At 56.2% G+C, this 18,120-nt stretch overlaps 9 protein-coding genes across 9 annotated transcripts; 4 read left to right on the top strand and 5 right to left on the bottom strand.

Moving 5' to 3' along the window:
- Positions 1-41: 41 nt before the first annotated feature.
- PG985_014759 (uncharacterized protein) lies at positions 42-2,619 on the bottom strand (the record flags this gene model as incomplete). Its single annotated transcript, XM_066834525.1, has 2 exons — positions 42-2,282; positions 2,368-2,619. Coding segments are annotated over 2 exons (2,493 nt in total), but the record flags the coding sequence as incomplete, so codon positions are not given.
- Positions 2,620-3,559: 940 nt separating this feature from the next.
- PG985_014758 (uncharacterized protein) lies at positions 3,560-4,545 on the bottom strand (the record flags this gene model as incomplete). Its single annotated transcript, XM_066834524.1, has 2 exons — positions 3,560-4,260; positions 4,338-4,545. The coding sequence occupies 2 exons, from the start codon at positions 4,543-4,545 to the stop codon at positions 3,560-3,562; spliced, it is 909 nt and encodes a 302-aa protein (XP_066679264.1).
- Positions 4,546-5,118: 573 nt separating this feature from the next.
- On the top strand, positions 5,119-6,430 carry PG985_014757 (uncharacterized protein; the record flags this gene model as incomplete). The annotated part of the gene is made up of 3 exons (XM_066834523.1): positions 5,119-5,214; positions 5,262-5,625; positions 5,709-6,430. 3 exons carry the CDS (start codon positions 5,119-5,121, stop codon positions 6,428-6,430), a joined length of 1,182 nt encoding a protein of 393 aa, XP_066679263.1.
- A 716-nt stretch (positions 6,431-7,146) lies between these two features.
- PG985_014756 (uncharacterized protein) lies at positions 7,147-7,659 on the top strand (the record flags this gene model as incomplete). The annotated part of the gene is made up of 1 exon (XM_066834522.1): positions 7,147-7,659. One exon carries the CDS (start codon positions 7,147-7,149, stop codon positions 7,657-7,659), a length of 513 nt encoding a protein of 170 aa, XP_066679262.1.
- A 570-nt stretch (positions 7,660-8,229) lies between these two features.
- On the bottom strand, positions 8,230-8,832 carry PG985_014755 (uncharacterized protein; the record flags this gene model as incomplete). The annotated part of the gene is made up of 1 exon (XM_066834521.1): positions 8,230-8,832. One exon carries the CDS (start codon positions 8,830-8,832, stop codon positions 8,230-8,232), a length of 603 nt encoding a protein of 200 aa, XP_066679261.1.
- Positions 8,833-9,195: 363 nt separating this feature from the next.
- Positions 9,196-9,939, bottom strand: PG985_014754 (uncharacterized protein; the record flags this gene model as incomplete). Its single annotated transcript, XM_066834520.1, has 1 exon — positions 9,196-9,939. One exon carries the CDS (start codon positions 9,937-9,939, stop codon positions 9,196-9,198), a length of 744 nt encoding a protein of 247 aa, XP_066679260.1.
- A 723-nt stretch (positions 9,940-10,662) lies between these two features.
- PG985_014753 (uncharacterized protein) lies at positions 10,663-11,415 on the bottom strand (the record flags this gene model as incomplete). The annotated part of the gene is made up of 1 exon (XM_066834519.1): positions 10,663-11,415. One exon carries the CDS (start codon positions 11,413-11,415, stop codon positions 10,663-10,665), a length of 753 nt encoding a protein of 250 aa, XP_066679259.1.
- A 1,597-nt stretch (positions 11,416-13,012) lies between these two features.
- PG985_014752 (Altered inheritance of mitochondria protein 18) lies at positions 13,013-14,221 on the top strand (the record flags this gene model as incomplete). The annotated part of the gene is made up of 1 exon (XM_066834518.1): positions 13,013-14,221. The coding sequence occupies one exon, from the start codon at positions 13,013-13,015 to the stop codon at positions 14,219-14,221; it is 1,209 nt and encodes a 402-aa protein (XP_066679258.1).
- A 1,723-nt stretch (positions 14,222-15,944) lies between these two features.
- PG985_014751 (epoxide hydrolase protein) lies at positions 15,945-17,119 on the top strand (the record flags this gene model as incomplete). Its single annotated transcript, XM_066834517.1, has 3 exons — positions 15,945-16,084; positions 16,177-16,400; positions 16,482-17,119. 3 exons carry the CDS (start codon positions 15,945-15,947, stop codon positions 17,117-17,119), a joined length of 1,002 nt encoding a protein of 333 aa, XP_066679257.1.
- Between the last annotated feature and the right edge of the window lie 1,001 nt (positions 17,120-18,120).

Raw genomic sequence — 18,120 nt, 5'->3', positions numbered from 1 at the left:
CCCGGACGAGCCATACTTGACTTCCTCCCCTCAACGCAACTTCAGGCCATGTAGGCTTGTCGCAGCTCAAACCTGGTCCCGCCCGCGACACGGAACGATGCTCCCTCCCCCACGACCTCGCCATTGATCGTAAAAGTCGACTTCTCCCGCGCCACGCGCAGGTCTCGCGGCAAGTGCACCGTCCCTGCCGTCCCCGCCGGCGCCTCCACCGTCATGCTAAACAGCCCCCCTTTAGCTTCCTCAAACGCCCACTGCACCGAAATGGCCCTCCTTCCCTCCCCTTTTCCTCCTCCTCCCGTCATGTTGGTCGAACTGGTCGCCGCCAGAGGCACCCGCCCCCCAGCCGACCGCAGCCCCAACATCAAAGGCGCCACCACAAACTCCCCCCACCCCGGCCGCGCCGGCCGCGCCCCCAGCACGAACCGGCTCAGCTCCGCCGTCGGCCCCGCGGACCAGCCGTGGCACAGGCTCGTCGTAATCCCCAGCCCGGGCCGCCCCGCGGCGTCGATCGTCTCCCAGAACGTGCCCGTGTAGTTGGCGCCCGTCGGGTCCGCCATGGGCGCCCACATACCGTCGAGTAACTGAAGAGCTGCGGCGGTGGCGTTGGACGCCAGGGCGGCGCGGAGGTGGTAGGCCGAGGCGTAGGGGCTGGCGTAGGGCTGGAAGCCGGCTTTGGCGGTCAGGGCGCCGGCGGAGAAGGCGAGGGGCTGGCCGGCGGGGTTGAGGAGGCCGGTGGAGAGGGTGGATAGGATCTTGGGGGTCGAGTGGGCGGGGTCCAGGTTCACGCCGGCGAGGATCGCGAGGGCGTTGGCGTCCTGGGCGAAGGCGGTCCGGAGGGTGTCGGATACGACGTAGGCTTGCAGGTCGTCGCTCCACAAATAGCTGTCGATCGCCTGTCGGAGGCGCTGCAGCCGTGACTGGTAGACGTCCGCGACCACGCCGCCGTCGGCGAGGAGGGGTAGACTTTCTTGGAGCGAGTACGCGTACAGGACGTTGAACTTGGTGACGATGCCGGACTGCGGCGGGTCGTAGTAGTTCCAATCCCCTCCCAGCGACGGGTCCGATACATTAAATAGACCGTGAGAATCCATCGTCGTCTGCGAATCGGCCCAATCGAGCATCCGCTGCACCTTGGGCGCCCACGACCGGGCGAACGCCGCATCCCCGGTGTGCATGTACGTCGCCGCCACCGCCGTCACGAAATTGAACGAGTAGCCGATCAGCCCCGTGACGTTGACGTCGAGCCCGCCGCCCACCAGCGGCGCCTGCTGCACCTTGGCGTTGGGGATGAAGAAGCCCGGCGCGGCCTGGTACGAGCCGAGCAGGTCCAGCGTGCCGAGGAGGGCGTCGAGGCCGTGCGTGCTGGCCAGGGAGGCGCCGCCCGCCACGTCGAGGTCGCCCGCGTAGGCGATGCGGTCGCGGCGGGAGCCGTCCACGGCGACGGCGGCCGGGTTCGTGCCCAGGAAGAAGGCCGGGAGGAAGCTGGGGTCCGTCAGGGGGTGCGCGTAGTGGACGGTGTCGCCGGCGGGGCTCGTCACGGAGAGGTCGCGGAAGACGGCTTTGTGGCCGAAGGAGGCGCCGAGGCCGACGGAGCCGAAGAAGCGCGAGGTTTGCGAGAGCTCCATCACGGGCGTGCCGTCGATCGACACAGCGATCTGACCCATGGCCACTACGGCGCGCACGGAGTGCAGCGTGTGGAGCGGCATGCTGAGATTCGACGGCAGGGCCGTTTCCTGGAGGAGCGGGTCGAGGGTCGTAGATCCCGCGTGGGCCGCGATCCGCCCGGCCTCGACATCGCAAGTGATGTAGACGCCCACGTTCAAGGTGTCGGCCAGCACGCTGAAGCCAAACCCGCCCTGGATCGGCTTGACCTTGAACTCGACGTTATACTCGACCAACTGCGCGGCGACCGCGCTGCCCAGGACCTGCGGCGCCAGACTGTCGACCAACGCCCCCTCCGGGCCGATTTCCCAGAAGGCCGGCACCGAGTTCTTGGGTAGCTCGGTCATTTGGACCGTGCGGGCCCCGGTGGTCCATATGGCGTTGAGCTTGGCGTCGGAGCTGTTGAAGAAGCCGGGCAGCTCCGTGAGGGGCGTGTTGTCGAGCTTCGAGCTCACGCCCAGGCCTCGGAGCTTCAGGACGCCAGGCGAAGACAGATTGAGCTTTTGGTATCGGAAGGCCCCCTGGATGAGGCGGTTGGATATCGGTCCAGCCTGGGAGATGTTGTAGCGGTTGACACGGTAGGTATCCATTGCCGCTGCCAGGGGTAAAGGTCCGTCGGACTAAAACTCGGCATAGGGGTTAGTAACCAGGTGCACATCGATCCAAAAGACACCAGGAACCAGATAGGAAGAGAAAGTCACTCACCATGTACATCCCCAGCGCCGCCTCGCTTTCGGCGTAGGTCATCTCAAATGCCGAGGTATCCCCTTCGGCGGACAGGACCTCAAAGGCCGGGATCCCCTCGACGCTGTGGCCATAGTCCAGCGTTCGGATAGCAGGGGCAGAAGAGGACATGGAGTCCAACGTTATAACCTCGTCGGAAATCATATGGAAATGATTGGAAGCCCCCGACCGACTTTCATCACGACGGCATGGAAGTCGTGAGGGCGGCTCCTTCTGCGGCTCCCGTGTAGGAGAAGAGGAGGAGAGGCGAAATCAGCCATGAGAGCGAGTGACGCATGGCTTCCAACAAGTCGAAAGTGAGCGAGAGACAGGGATGTTGGAATTCGTAGTAAACGAGTGTGAGGTGGGAGGTGATAGGAGGATGGAAAGGAAGAGAGCGAAAGCCAGTACGGTTCTTATAAAGTAATGGCCATGCAGATGGACGAAGGTGGATCCACGTCTACAGGGCATTGCTCGGCAAATAATACTACTGATCGATATTGATATACGAGCGAGAACTGAATGCGAAAAGTCCGAATTGTGGAGTTGGAGACCGGGCGATGCCGAATGCATGGTGCTAGTTCGCCCCGCGCACTATAGCAAGTAGTCTGGCAACTGGATCCGGTATATGCCATAGCCAGTGCCGTACACTAGGTAGTACCATACGCAAGCCTCCATTATTTTCGGCTAGCCAGGGTAGTTGTCTGGGTCCAAGGAGCCCCGGGAAGCATGCCTTTCGGCAGAGACTGCCACGCTAACCTAGAATAATACGGTGCATTCTGAGAATCACTCAGTACCGATGAAAGCATCGTATCCCTCTTTGTTTTGACTCTATCTGCGTGAATTGGACACGGATCGAAATCTATGGCGGTGAACACATCCTGACCAGGTCAACCTCTTCGTCCTAACATCTAGTAAGTAGTCAAGGAATTAGTGACTAGACTTCCCGGTGATTCTATTAAAAAGGTTGACTACGATTAGAGAATATGACTGTCCATTGTACGTTAAAGCCCCTAGTTTGATACTACTGAATCTATATATAAAATGAAAACTAGAAAACAAATAATACACAAAATGATAAAGTATGAATGCTTCCAGAAAAGATGCATCTTGAGCCCCACACCCAGGAGCACAAACAGTCACATCAGGACCGCGTCCAACACGTCTAGTGGATTTATGCTGAACAGACGTTGTCCAGTGTGAGCTCCGAGTCTCTCCGAGGCCTATGTTCGGCATCCAGGTCGTCCACATACCACACCAGCAAGATGGCCATCACCAGGGCCATCAAAACAGCATCAAAGACGTAGAGAAACACCTCGTGCGCGATCAGGTAGCCCTGGTTGCCCTGCAGATACTCGACCACCCGAAAGATGCTCCGGACGAGGATCAGCCCGCTCACGGCGTAAAGCACCCACAGATGGCGCCGCCATTGCACCGTCTTGCCCGCCCGCCCGCAGTCCTCGCTGTTTCCGACCGAATGCCACCGCCTGCAACGTAAATAACGCACATGGAACAGCACCGCCGTCGCCATGAAGAAGCCAAACATGGCGATCTGAACCAACAGGCCGGCAATGATGAGCTTCTCCCCTATATCGTACAGCTCCAACGTCCCGGCGGCCTGGATCCCGCCGCCGCCCGCCTGGAGCGTGAAGGAGACGACGTCGCTGACGACGAATACTTTCGTGGCCCAGGCGATGGGCAGGAGCGACAGGCTGTCGGCTCGCAGGGTGCGGATCAGGCGGCCGAGGATCATGTAGACCGAGGCGGCGTAGAGGGCCGGGGCGACGAGGATGAGGATCGCCTGCATGACGAAGCCGCCGATGGCGGAGGGGTCGAAGTGCGACCAGATGCGGCCGCAGTACCCGACCAGCTGGACTAAGTGTGCGCAAAACGTCAATACTTGAGTACTGAGGGGGGAAAGGAGGACACGGGCGGAGGAAGGGTAGGCTCACAGTAGCCGCCCACGGTGAACGCGGTGAAGTAGTAGGCCCGATGCCGTGCCAGTTGCCAGGTGTGCAGCGCCGAGAGCACGGCAAAGACGGCGGCGAAGACGATGGCGGCGGGGAGCGACGGCGTGTACCGGTAGAGCCTGAAGTCAAAGGCTTCGCTCGCGGCGGCGGCGGCGGCGGGGTCGTACCCTGTTCCCGTGGTATTGCCCATCGCTGGTTTTGTTGACTGAAGGAGCAGAATGACAATCAAATGATCGAGTACTGGGTTCGCTGGCGAGGAGCAATTCGGAATGATATCAGTAGCGAAAGGACCAAAGCCTGTGTAACTAGGGAAGAGAACAAATGACTGGCAGGCCGGCTTTTCATATTTAGCGAAACGGTCTTCAATGAATTCCCAGTTACCTCAGTCGGCCCGCCAGCAGGCACATACAGGCTTCGCTTCGCGAGATATGCGAGGTGTACGAGATGTACGAGAAATACGAATTGTACGAATAATGCGACGAGAATAGTGGAGTAAAGCATGGCGGATTCCGCCCCTAGTCCCGGTCCTAGTCAGCCCCTAAACAACGCCGGTTGGCCTTGACAGAAGCCTTGAGTCGGGATCCAGGATCCGGGTGGAGCTGCCGACCATTCCTGAGTCCTGCCTCTATTTAAAGTGCCCAAAACACCCGCCCTTCTTTTCTCCAACCCGAAAAGTACGAATTTCCTCGTATACTGACTGCTCTTTCCGAGCCAATGTGATCTAGTTCCAACCACCTTCGGGAGCGCCTGGCCAACCCAGATCATGGTTGATCTAAAGCCACGTAGAGTGGTTATCAATAGGAGGCATCATTCCAAGACCCGCACCGGCTGCCGGACCTGCAAGACGCGGAAAGTCAAGGTACGTCGCATGAGTTCTCATTATACAGGGCTGACATCCCGTGGCAGTGCGACGAGAAGAGACCATCATGTGGGAACTGCATCAAGCATAATGTCGTATGCGAATTCCTCACTTCGGATAAGGGGAATCCAATCTTCCCCTCGGTGCCTACTCAGCCCCGAGCGCTGGACATGCAGGACCTGGAACTGCTCCACAACTTCACCACCAGAACCTACGCCACGCTCTCCGACAACTTGATCCTGGCCGACTTTTATCGGACATCGGCGGTCCAATACGGGCTCAAGGAAGAGTACATCATGCGAACTCTGCTGTCCATTTCGGCCTGCCACCTGGCCTATCACCGTCACGACAGGCAGAGTCACTACCAGTCACTCGCCATGTCCCATCATCAGACTGCGGCAAAATCGGCCAGTAGGAAAACCCGAAGGAAGATACCATCATCTCATCATTCCCGAAGCTTGAAGCAGGTGACTAACGGCTGATTATGTACATAGTGGAGCTAATGGCAAACCCGACACCCTCGCAAGCCGAAGGCCTGTTCCTCTTCTCCGCCTTGACCATCTTCTTCGCCCTCGGCTGTCCGCGGCGCGACGACCAGTTCCTCATGATCGGCGAGAGCGGCTTCCCCCAGTGGATGTTCCTCCTACAAGGCACAAAGGCCCTCACCAGCAGCATAATCGAGTCCGGCACAGACACGGTGCTGGCCCCGTTGCTCAACCACGGCGCGGACCGATGGGTGGCGCGAGCGGCGGCAGCGGCTGGCCGTGATCGTGATTGTTCTGGAGGAACGCCCGGCGGCCGCTCGAAAGTTCACGACCATCTCGACAGCATCCATCACCTCATAGTGCTGCGCCAGCCCGACGCCCGTCTGCGCGGCATCTACGCGCACGCCATCGAGGAGCTGCAAAAGTCTTTCGCCGTCCTCGATGCGGTCGATCCCCAGGGCAGCGGCGGCGGCCGCCGGTGCGCCCTCACGGACGCGTTTGTCTGGATCTTCGAGGTGGCGAACGAGTTCCTGCCGCTGCTGCGCGACGCGACGCAGGAGGCCGTCGCCATCTTCGCCTTTTTTACTGTGTTCCTGGGCAGGGGCGGGTCATCGCAGTGGTGTCTGCACGGCTGGGCTGAACATCTAATCGGGAGGTGCTACGCTTTGCTCGACGAGGAGCATCGGAGTTGGATTCAGTGGCCGTTGGAGGAAATGGGGTGGGCTGGCTGAGGAGGTTGTGTTTGGCATCGGAGCTCCTTGTAAACAATCTACAAGAAAGGACTTGAATTAAGCCCGTTGGAAAAAAACAAGTAACTTGGTAATGTTGCCATTTCTCGCCGTTCGGGGGTCCTAAGGGCCAGTTTGTACTACTTACCCTTCTACTATCAATGCTGAAAGGAAGGTGAAGAATTAGTGACCGGTCGGCGAGTAACAATAATTATTCTTACTTGTGGTCAGATTCCCTGGATCAAAAGAAAACAGTGGAACCGCAATCCAGACAGTCAAGGCATTATTTACCACAAGCAACCCACCTCTCGAACCAGTTCGACATCCTACAATCACCTTGATTCCATCGGAACTGGCAGAGTGTCGGGAACACATGTTCGCATTCGACAGAGAGAGTGGTCCTGTGCAAAGGCAGTTGTTTCATCCATACCTCAATCGATGAGGCTCTTTCCCACCGCCAATACGCTTTCCGAACCTCACGACTTCCCAAGTAACATTGAAAAAACAGCTCAGAGGGTGGCCGACGGCTTTTTCCCTTGCGCATCCTTACCGACATCTTCTCACTGTCTTTCCACGACCGAAAAGTCGGTCCATCATCCAAATCAAGTCAACAGTGAGTTTGTGTCATGGGGACGGTACTTCTGGTTCCCTTGCAACTTGCAATGCTAATTCCTCGTGAGGAAGGTCCAGGAAGCTCTCCCCCAATCCATCAAGTCAAGATGTCGCTTGTCCCTCGTACCGAGACTGCCACACAGAAGGCGCTCCGACTGCCCGAAATCGTTGCCATGATCGCCGAAGCACTGTACGACGATGCCGTGGTACGCGGCGCTAAGCCCATTGCCCTCAGAAGTTTCATCCTTGTCAACCGTCTGTGGTTCAACTCGGCTATCCGCCTTCTCTGGCGCCACCTCCGCAACTGGGACAACTGCAGTCTCGTCGACATCTTCCAAAAAGTGCATCTTTCCCGCCGCAGCTTCTATGCGGCTTTCCTCCAGGATGCCTGCGTCAGGCTCGAGCGTCGCCCGGACAAGCAACGTGTCTTACTCCTCTCCGAGGTCGAGTTTCCCGTGCTCAAGGAGCTCAGCATCATATTGGGGGATGACTTCCACGAGTGCCAGCTCCCGATCCTCGGCAAGCACGTCATCACACACTTGAACTTTAGGTACTGTGACGCCAGGGCGGGCGAGCGTCTAATAACCCCCGTTTTGATTACTAAATGCTTTGTAAGTTAAATCATCAAACATCATGCCTAACTCACGACCGGGCCGCTACCTAGAAGTCTGATCGGAACAGTCGCGATAGGAAATCCACGACTAACTAACATGGTGTCGATACAGGCAATGTTCCCAGACCTGCAGTGTTTGCGTTTTCAGAGTCTCTCCTGGAGTCGTACAAGAAGTACCGACACAGGAATAATGAAGCTAAAGGATGCCGGCTTCAAGCGTGTGGCTCGTCATGAGTTTCCAAAGTATTGGTCAGTTTTCAGCCGTACACCTCTCGAGAAGTCAGGATGAATAAATGATGTGCCGCAACCAAGGCAGTGGCAACGACGAGAGAAGGGGACTATCAATGATGCGGCCAGGCAGGTCACCAAGTGGGGGGGGGGGGGCACTTGTATGTAGCTTTACGCAACACAGGCTATGGCACACAGAAAAGCATACGAGCGAGATAGGCAATGAATCCCGAAGCTGCCATGAAGATTTTCTTCAGTAATGCGGCTCCGTGAGTCCTCCTTGTTTACATCTTTATTTACTTAGACTACAGGACCCAATCATATGCATAACGTTGATAAGCCTTGTCGTCTACAGCTCATCCTTTCCATGGTCCGTTTCCTCCACCGCCTCTACTTTCGCCTCTCCCGTAGCCGTAGCCCTAGCCTCCGACACCGCAGCACTCATAACCTCCACGATCTGCGCGCAAGTCCGGTACGCCTCCGCCGTCCGCGTCAGCTCGCCGACCTTGGGGCACTTCTCGACGAGGCGCCGGATCTCCCCCCGGTCGGCGCGCGCGTCGTACCACTCGTACCACGCCGGCAGGAACGAAGTAAATACATCCCCCACGGTGCCCGTGACCTCGTACTCGCACACCTGGTCCAGCGCGAGCGTGGTCTGCGCCAGCGCCTGCCGGACCAGGTCCGCGCCCAGCAGCTCGGGCGGGATGGGAGGCAGCGCCGTCACGAGCGGCAGGACTTGGGGGACGCAGCCCAGGATGCCGAATTCGCGGGAGACGCGGAAGAGGGAGCCGAGGAGGTTGGGGTTCTTGTTGGTGTTGGTGCTGCGGGAAACCGATGTCGTTGGGGAGGAGGTTTTGGTGGGTGGTGGGTCGTCCCCGTTCTTGGCGGCGGAGGCGAGTGGGCTGCCTGCGACGGCGAGCAGGGCCGCGTAGATGATTCGTCGGAGTTGCATTGCAGGAATTCCTGTGGTGTCGGTGGGTATAGATGAGTGAAGTGCCTTGGTGCAAGATATCGAGGGGCTGAGAGGGAGCTGTCGGCTGTGATGAGGGCGCGTTGGGAAAAAGAAAGGTCGCAAAAACACTCCGATCAGTTGCCTAATCTGGACGTAATCTGGGGAAGCCGAGGCCGGGATCGTGCAGGGGTACCCTGGCTACGGGGAGTGTCAGACGGATGCGATTGGCCTAAACAACGTCACGTCCACGAACATCGATCTGGAGGCAGTTAAGAAGAAGAGAAAGCAGACATTGCAAGTAATAATTGCTACCATGGTTGATCAGAGCTGTCACTAATCGTATGCAAACTGTGGTGGCAATAATTATGGCTTACGGCTCTTATCCTCGACTCCCTGCACTTTCCGTGATTGAGCGCCCGTCTCTAAGGCTCCTGTTTTTACCAATGGTAATGTGATGCCTGTCCAACGATTGCCAGGGGTGGACATGCCAGCCGGAGGCCGCGGTGGAAAAGACAATTTGGTGAATCGGCCTTGGACCTTTTTGACTCGCTTGCCTTCAATGACCACATCTTCGTCGAAGTCGTCGGGTTGTGCTACAATGAGAAGTGCAGTCTTGGGGGACTTTTCCACAGGGTCTGTGTTCCATTCCATCCAATCTTTGAAGTCTCGTATGTAGTCTGTAAGCTTTTCCCGGTCATCTAGCTTCGTCCAGAGTCGCACCAGAACCGCCGGAAGAGGAGAAGGCGGAAACGTCTCGTCAAGCAAGGCCGTGTCCACCCGGAAGTGTCCCAGCATCACGGAGGCGTCGACGGGAATGCTCCAGGGGAGCGTCGCCGTTAGGACGGCCTTTCTAAACTCGGTGGTGACACCAAAGTCTTGCAAGGTGCCGGGGTCCTTCCCGCCGTCCACGACCAGGTCTTCGGAATAGTCGGAATAAGCGTCGTCAGCCTCGTTCCACATCCCTCTTTCTTGGTGCGTGATGGTGAAGTCGAGGGTGGATGACGACGAGACAAATGGAGGTGATGTGTAACCGTCCGTCGTGATGGTTGTATAATGATCCATGGTCATGGTGTGGGAGTAGGTCGGACCCCCGATTTGTTCCGGCATATTGGCGGAATGTGGTTGTGATGAGTGAGTCTGGTAGACGGAGTGCAACTGATCAGACGAATGAAACTCTGAGAAGATCTGGTTTCCTGAGTATATGTATGGTGTAATAGAGCATGAAGCTGGCCCTGGAAAGATGAGTCACGTACAGATTTCACTAGCAAATGAAAACGAGCAATGTTTGGCGGATAATGTTGCTAACTAGGCATGAGAAAAAAGAAACCTTCTTGGTACAAGAGAGTTGGTAGACAAGCTCAGCATTTTGCTCACTACTGCCACAATTGCTCCCCCTCTACTTCTTTCTTCTTTCTTTTTTTTCGATTCATACCAAGGTTTCCCGGCAGAAACAACAGACTCACAAAGAGCAGGTTACCTCAAAAATAATGAACTCACCTTCAGGCGCACTCGACCCTGGGTCAACTACAGAAGCTTCACGATTATACCGATTTGAGGATCTGGGAGCAGTGCTTGTTTGATGTGATTTTCTAGTGCGTTAGAAAAGGCGTTGACTGCTGAATGCAGTAATGATATACAAGAGTGTGTAAATCCGGTAAACACGACAAGTCTTTACAAGAACTACCTTATTGGTCTTTCCCTCCCATGAACCTCCCATGCCATCCACTCAGGGTGTCTGTTTGGCTCGTGAATCTCCGTTCTGGCACGGAACCAGTAACCGCCATACTCCCCCAAGGGGCTCCTACTCGAATTACATGATTCTCACCTTTCTCACGACGAGGGGCGCTCCATGGGAGGAGGGATACCTCCACGCGTTCCACGTGGGTGAATCTGGGTTGGTCTCACCCGAGCAGGTGCCGCATGTTCCGCACGATCCGCAAACTCCAAAACCTCCGCTGCGGCATATACATGAATGGCGTCAACATCTATACGGGTATCCCCCTCCTTTCTTTTCCGTAAGTCGTGATGGGTCTCCATTTTGTCGGTGGCCACAGGCTGTGCCACAGCCACCAGGAGCTTTGTAGGAAATACGGCGGTTGGATTATCCGCAAACTCCTTTTGTAACTGTGCCTTGTACTTATCCTTGAACTCCATGAGCGCATCTGCACTTAGTCTGTCTTTGAGGCGGAACAAAAGCGCGGGGGTGTTTGGGCCCGCGTCCTCCAGGCCAGTGACACCTTTTGCGAATATCCCATGGGCCAAACAGTATTCGGCTACGTAGGTGTCGCGGAAGCTGGACGACCAAATCTTCTGAAAGGCGTCCCTGAATTTCTCGGATACTTCGAAATCATCTGTGCTTGGCCATTGCTCAGCCCGGCTCGTGATGTAATCATGGCCCCAATTACTGGTCCCTCCTTCTTGGTGCAGAATAATGAAAGGGATTTTGGAACTTGTTTCCCTATTTTCAGGTGTCATATAAAAGATATACAAAGTAGGAATGCGTTGAGATGAATAGATGTTGACCCAGTTCTGTGACTCTCTAAGGACAATTGGTCTGAGGGGAGTTACAGGAATGGCCTCCATTATATGGTTGCTAATATGCCCGATATAGTCCAATGGTATAGTGGTAATGTATGGTTGTAAGTTTGGTGACTTGGACAGAGGCAATCTCTGCAACCTTTATAGGCAACGTGCAATACCGAAACGCGCTGAAGCGATCCTGCTTATGCCTTGTACATCGTTAGGACTTGGGCGAAGTTACAACATTGCGAAGGAGTAAAGAATGCACAGTAGGACTTTTGATACTACTTCAAATCGATTGCTGTCACACAGGAACATACTTGACGTACGCTATTTGGGGTATTGAATTCCGCAAGCGGCGCCCAAATCGCCGACCCAGGTGATCCCCAATTCAGGGTCGGCTTTGTTACAAGATCATCCTTGAGATTTACATGGAGGTGTGTGTTGTAACATCCCGGCTACATTCCAAAGACAGTCCGTAGAGACAAAGAACGGGAAAGAGATGCAACAACTACCACAGGGTTGAAGCGAACGACAGGGATCATACGGAATCGGAACACGGGGCTGTCAAGTCACGCCAACATATCGCAGACCAGATGAAGTTATCATAGATTGAGCTAACACGTAATTACCAGCAAACGCCAGGATAAGTGTACGGATTCCCTCACCATGTTATTTGCTGCCATAATTACTTATGTCAATGATTCCTGTATAGTTCGTCCATATAAACTCAATCATGGATTGTCTAGTGGCAAAGGGCATCCAGTGGTGGAAGGCGGAAAATGGTTTTGATATTGTGATGGTATCAAACCACCGGGAGGTCAAGGAGGTGTAACGTCTCAAGACACTGAACTCATTTCAGCGCGTGACATGTTCATTGGTGTTACGAAAATACCGACGAAGGGCCATTCAAAAACGTTTATGGCCTCGAGAACTCCCCAATGCTGATCAGGGCTTCATCAATTGCCAAACCGGCCATTTGATGCTTAATCCTAGGGCGACGCCTACCGCAAAGTTGAATGTTAAATTAAGGAATGTAGCACATTGCACCAGTCATCCAGTGGATAGGCATTTTGGTTACACTCCGATACTGGAGGATGGGGGTGGGACTGTTCTAAATATATCGATTGGGCGTGATGGTGTCAAGCGCTTAAAGGGTTCATAGTCCAATCATTGGAGAGATCACATTCGCAGGCAGAGAGGCCGCAAATGGCATGGTGTGGGCATTCCTTCAAGGACGTAAATAGCATGCCTGGAAACAACTCTTCATGTTGCATCGCCAATCCATCAGGCCGGACCGCGTCAGAGTTTCGGTCGGGTTGTGGCAGCTTTCCAAGACAATAAGTAGATTCGATGGTGGGGGGATCGACGGGGATCTCAGCTAGCTACTGTTTGTAGATTACGGGATAAGGAACTTTGTTTGGCCGCGAATGACGATGTTGCAGCTGACTTGAGCCTAGGCAAAAAGAAAACGCCCAAGCTCCAGGCTGGGCAATCCACTGGGAAGCTGTCGGTCGTACGATTTAGCGGCTGTAACGCATTCTCTCAATTGGCATCGTACCCAAAAGCAAAGACCCAATTGACCGAGCGACACAGATCTGAATTGCTCTCACTACTCTAGCGACATCCAAGCTGCAGTCTTCCAGCAGCAACCGCCAACATGAAGCCGTCACGGCCTCTGATCCGCCAGGACCAGCTCCTGCGCACCCTCCAGTCCCCCACCTCCAGATGCCTACGACCCTCCATATCACCGCAATGCCCCCGATCTCAGCAGCAAAGCCGCACTTTCCTGCGCCGCACTCCGACCTCGCACCGGGCGGTTGAGAACCTGAACCTCGACCGCATGCGCCACAACTCGTACGACTACCATGTCCGCCGGCGCAACTTCATGATGGCCGGCGCCGTCTCGGGCGCCCTCGCCTTCATCTACACGGCCTACCTGCTGCAGCAGGAGATCACCAAGCCCAAGCAGTTCGACGCGGGCCTGCCCGCCGGCAGCGCCGACCCCTTCAGCACCGAAGCCGGCTCCAAGCGCAAGACGATTGTCCACGACGCCGACGGCCGCGAGATCGTCCCGACCGGCCACTCGAGCATCACCTCGTTCCCCCGCACCCTCGAGCTCGACACCACCACCGCTGAGGACCGCCAGCACCAGCCGCCGACCAAGATCAACACGGGCGGCGTCGAGTACACCCTCGTGGGGCTGGGCATGCGCACCGTCAGCTTCCTGAGCATCCAGGTCTACCTGGTGGGCTACTACGTCGCCACGTCGGACGTGGCGGCGCTGCAGAAGCGGCTGACGCGCGAGATCCACCCCACGGCCACGACGCTGGTGCCGAGCGAGAAGGACGAGCTGCGCCGCCGCCTGCTGGACCCCGTCGAGGGCGACCGGATCTGGCGGGACCTGCTGCGCGAGGTGCGCCCCCGCTCGCTGTTCCGCATCGTGCCCGTGCGCGACACCGACTTCCACCACCTGCGCGACGGGTTTGTGAGGGCCATCACCGCCCGCAGCAGCGAGGGCGGGCCCGAGTACAAGGAGGACTCGTTCGGCGAGGCCATGCGCGCCTTCCGCGACGTCTTCAACCGCGGCAAGGTGCCCAAGGCCGGCGAGCTCATCATGGCGCGCGACGAGCGCGGGCGCCTGACGGTCGTCTTCGACGACAGCAAGGGCAAGGACGCCGAGGGGGCGCGGCAGCAGAAGCGGACCACCATTGGTCGCGTGGACGACGAGCGCGTCAGCCGGGCGCTCTGGATGAACTACCTCGCCGGCAAGGCGGTGGCGAGCGAGCCTGCGCGTCGCAACATTGTGGACGGCGTGCTGGAGTTTGTGGAGAGGCCCGTGGGCACTGTTGCTACGCAGGTTGTATAACGATCGAGCGGGGGAAAAGATACGATCACGACCATGAAATTTGCGGCATTCGGCAGGTTGCGAGCGGTTTCTGTCACTGTATGTTTATCTGTGTTGTTGAAGATCGCCTCTTCTGATTAGCTTGCATGCCCATGCGTCTGCGTCAACGCTGGGGTCACCGAGCGAGAGCTTTGTCCCTGTATGAGTATGAAAAACAGGTTTTACTGTATTACTTATCTTCGCTTCGCATTGAGACTTGCAACTATCTCATGGTGCTGTTGTCATGATGATCTTGATATGAGTTTTATTGATAGGCGCAGCCTCGCAGTGTGCTGACACACAACATATATTCGCCATCACCAACCATTGAATATGACATGTGCTCTTTTTGTGATCTTGAATTGTTTTATATTGATAGGCGCAGCTTCGCAGTATGATAACACACAACATGTATTTGCCATCACCAGCCACTGCATATGACACGTTTGGACAGAGTATTGGCCATGATGCATGCATGTATCATCCAGCCTCAAGCGGAGCCGTTGTCTGGATTCTTCGGATCCGCCGACGATGCAGTAACACCTATGCAAACCACTAGAAAATGGGCTGCATATCCGGTTCTTCTGGTGTTCTTTGAGCAGTTTACGGGTCCGGCCGACTTGGCAGGATGATCCCCATGCTTGATAGGCAATGGCAAACGGACTCGACTGCAAATCCGTGAGCAATTCCGTACTGCAGTTGCTAGGTATATTCAATTTTCTCTCTGATCGACGAGTCAGTCTACTGCAGTGGCTGCAGGTACGGTACACTTACGCAAAGCATTGAATGGAATGGACCAGTCGGGTCCCGGCCCCATGCCCGTTTCAAAATCCGGACCTCGGTCCATGCAAGCAGGGAAAGAAGAAAAATAGAAACCGAAGAACCTAAAAACCAAAACGGGGGCATAAATCTCCTAAACCGGGAGCATCGCCGCGTATCTCGTCGAGAAGTGTCCCCAATTCCACCCCCTGTCCCTACCAGATTGCCATCAAAGGGGGAAGCGGTCAGTTTTTAGTTTAGCTACAGGTACGACTGCCGACAGGAAGACTTGGGTGATAGACGTGCATAGATCGCGGGCAAAGGGTACTCTCCAGCGAGGGGTCCCCCCCTTCCCCCCACTTTGGAAACATTCCACCCAGGAATTGAACTACTGCCTACCCTTTGACCTTTAGGGCCGAGGTGCGGGTCGTGGGCCCCAGAAGCACCGGCCGTAGCATTCCCTAGCGGCCGACGGCGCTTCGTCCAACTAGGCAAATATCCCGCCGGTTTTGTGGGAATGACGACGACGACGCTTGCTTTTTTGGCGCCCCCTTGGGGGGAGGGATGCGTTGTTCTGTACGTAGATGGCACGACATTTGACGAGCCCGTAGATCAACGGTAGTTCGGGAGCGAGTGGAAAACTCCGTGGTCCTCGTCGTGTGTGGTAGTACGTGGCGGGCTGGAAGAAGGGGGTGTGCGCGGTGAGGATGTGCGTTTGATCGACTTGTATATAGCTGGCCTGGGGTCCCCTCCTCTCTTTTCACACTCTAGTTTCAATATCCATCAACTTGCTTTTTCGTTCTACTCACGTGGAGCAACCGATACTACGACACTACATCTACTGCCCGGCTTCGAGAAGAACGCGGGGAAACAGCAGATAGATATCCTCTTTACACAACACAGTCGGAAGAGCCGGAAGCAGTCAGTCGAACACATATCGTTCATCATGGCTGTCGACCATCTGGTGCCCAACGACCCTCGGGTCGAGCACAAGTTCGCCAAGATCAGCGACGAGATCACCTACCACTACATGCTGGTCAAGCCGGAGGGAACACCCAAGGCAACAGTGGTCCTCATCCACGGCTGGTAAGTCGCCCACCACTCTACTCCAGGTAGAAAACGCTTGGGAAAGCAAGCAAGAAAGAGGAAGTGAAGACGATGCTAACCGTTTCCACCAGGCCGGATCTGGGCATGGGATGGCGCTTCCAGGTCCCGATGCTCCTGTCCATGGGTCTCCAGGTTGTCGTCCCGGACATGCTAGGCTACGGCCAGACCTCGGCGCCCGAGTCGCATGAGCACTACACCATGAAGAAGATGTGCGGCCACATCGCCCAAGTGATCAAGGAGGTGACACCCCAGCCCATCATCCTCGGTGGCCACGACTGGGGCGGTTTCTTCATCTGTAAGTTGGCAATCACACTTGCTCTCAGCTCTGGCAGGCTCCATTGGAGGTGAACTACGTGCTGACGACATGCCAATCAAGGGCGCTTCACCATGTACTACCCGGAGATGGTCCGCGCCGTCTTCAGCTTGTGCGTGCCCTACATCCCCGCCATGCCGGCGGTGGAGACGCTGGACGACTTCGCGGCCCGCCAGCCCAACTTTGGCTACCAGAAGCAGCTCGCCAGCGGCGAGGCCGAGAAGATGATCCACCAGACGCCCGAGGGCATCAAGCACTTCCTGAACGGCATGTACGGCGCCCGGACGCCCGCGGGCGGCGTCGTCTTCACCCCCGAGGCCGGCGTGCAGAAGGACAACCTGGCCGAGATCCCGTTCGAGAACCCCATCGTGCCCCAGGACATGGTCGACTACTACGTGCAGGAGTACGCGCGCCACGGCTTCCACGGCCCTTGCAACTGGTACCGGGTGCGGGAACTCAACATGACCGACGAGCTGCCGCTGGCCGAGGCGGCCAAGACGTTCCAGTTCAAGCAGCCGGCCATGCTCGTCATGTCGGGCAAGGACACGGTGCTGCTGCCCTCGTACGCCAAGGGCCAGGAGCGCTTCTTCGAGCAGCCGCTCAAGAGCGAGCTGGTCGAGGAGGCCGGCCACTGGGTCGCCTTCCAGTGCCCCGACAAGGCCAACAAGCACATCCGCGACTTTGTCCAGAGCGTGCTGTAGAAACTCGAAGACGGGCAAACAGAGCCAAGCCACACACGGAGAAAGCCGTCATTGGCGCTTCCGTAAATGAAATAATAATAAAAAATACATTTATTGACGCAAAGTCTAAATCCTCGGTCCAGGGGGGAACCGGCATTTTGCACAAATCTGTCATGAAAGCCGGTGCATTCTTTCCATGTTCCTTCCGTCGACCAATGGACCAAACGTAAATAGTGAGACACAGTTTTGAGTCGTGAACTATAGAAGGGCTGACGTGCGAGTCAAAGTCGGGTCGCGTGGTGACGAGACGAACTGCCGCGGCAGGCTCTAAATGGCATCATCCGCGTCGGAAAAGTCTAAACGGTTCATTAATAGCAACAGGACCCTGAAGTGACGGGATTCCCTGCGAGAAAAGCGACGGTTCGCATGCGCCGCTGGGCGCGGTGACAGGCGAGTGACGAAGGGGCGGGTTAGGAGCTGTGTGCATCAATGTGCAGGGAAAACATGGCGGGGTTTTCCCTTCTCCCTCGCCGTGCTCCCCCTGATATGCATTCTCGTTTTGTCGTCATTGTGGTAAGGGTCAGGCTGGTTGGCGCTCAGGGGCTGAAGAAGAAGTAAGTACGACGAAGCGAACACGACACGCAAAGATTAGGCAGTTTGATGGATCATGGAAAAGGCCTTCCTTCTAGAACCTCGGCAGTGTACATAATTGACATGGACGACCTGGCCTGTAACCCAACTCCTTCCTGACTACTCGTGTGAAGGTACTGTACCGACCGATCTGGTCTACAACAATTGATACTATTTCCGGACATGAAGGCTGCGGTTACTGACGCAGGCTTGCTCGGGTTGGCCCTTGTGTGTTCACATGCAAGCAATTGATCGCATTCCAATTCCAATCCACTGCCCGCCCACAGCCTGAGGTCTTCTTATCCACAATTTCGCGGGGACGAACAGCAAACACAGATCGCGGCTCGACTGGGGAATCAACCGATTGAACAGATTTTGACAGAGTGGAATGA

The sequence above is a fragment of the Apiospora marii genome (genome assembly GCF_038362585.1).
Source record: "Apiospora marii strain CBS 49790 chromosome Unknown utg000011l_segment0_segment0, whole genome shotgun sequence".
Classification (NCBI taxonomy): domain Eukaryota; kingdom Fungi; phylum Ascomycota; class Sordariomycetes; order Amphisphaeriales; family Apiosporaceae; genus Apiospora; species Apiospora marii.
Note: the sequence above shows the minus strand (reverse complement) of the source record. Positions and strands in the feature narration are given on the sequence as shown.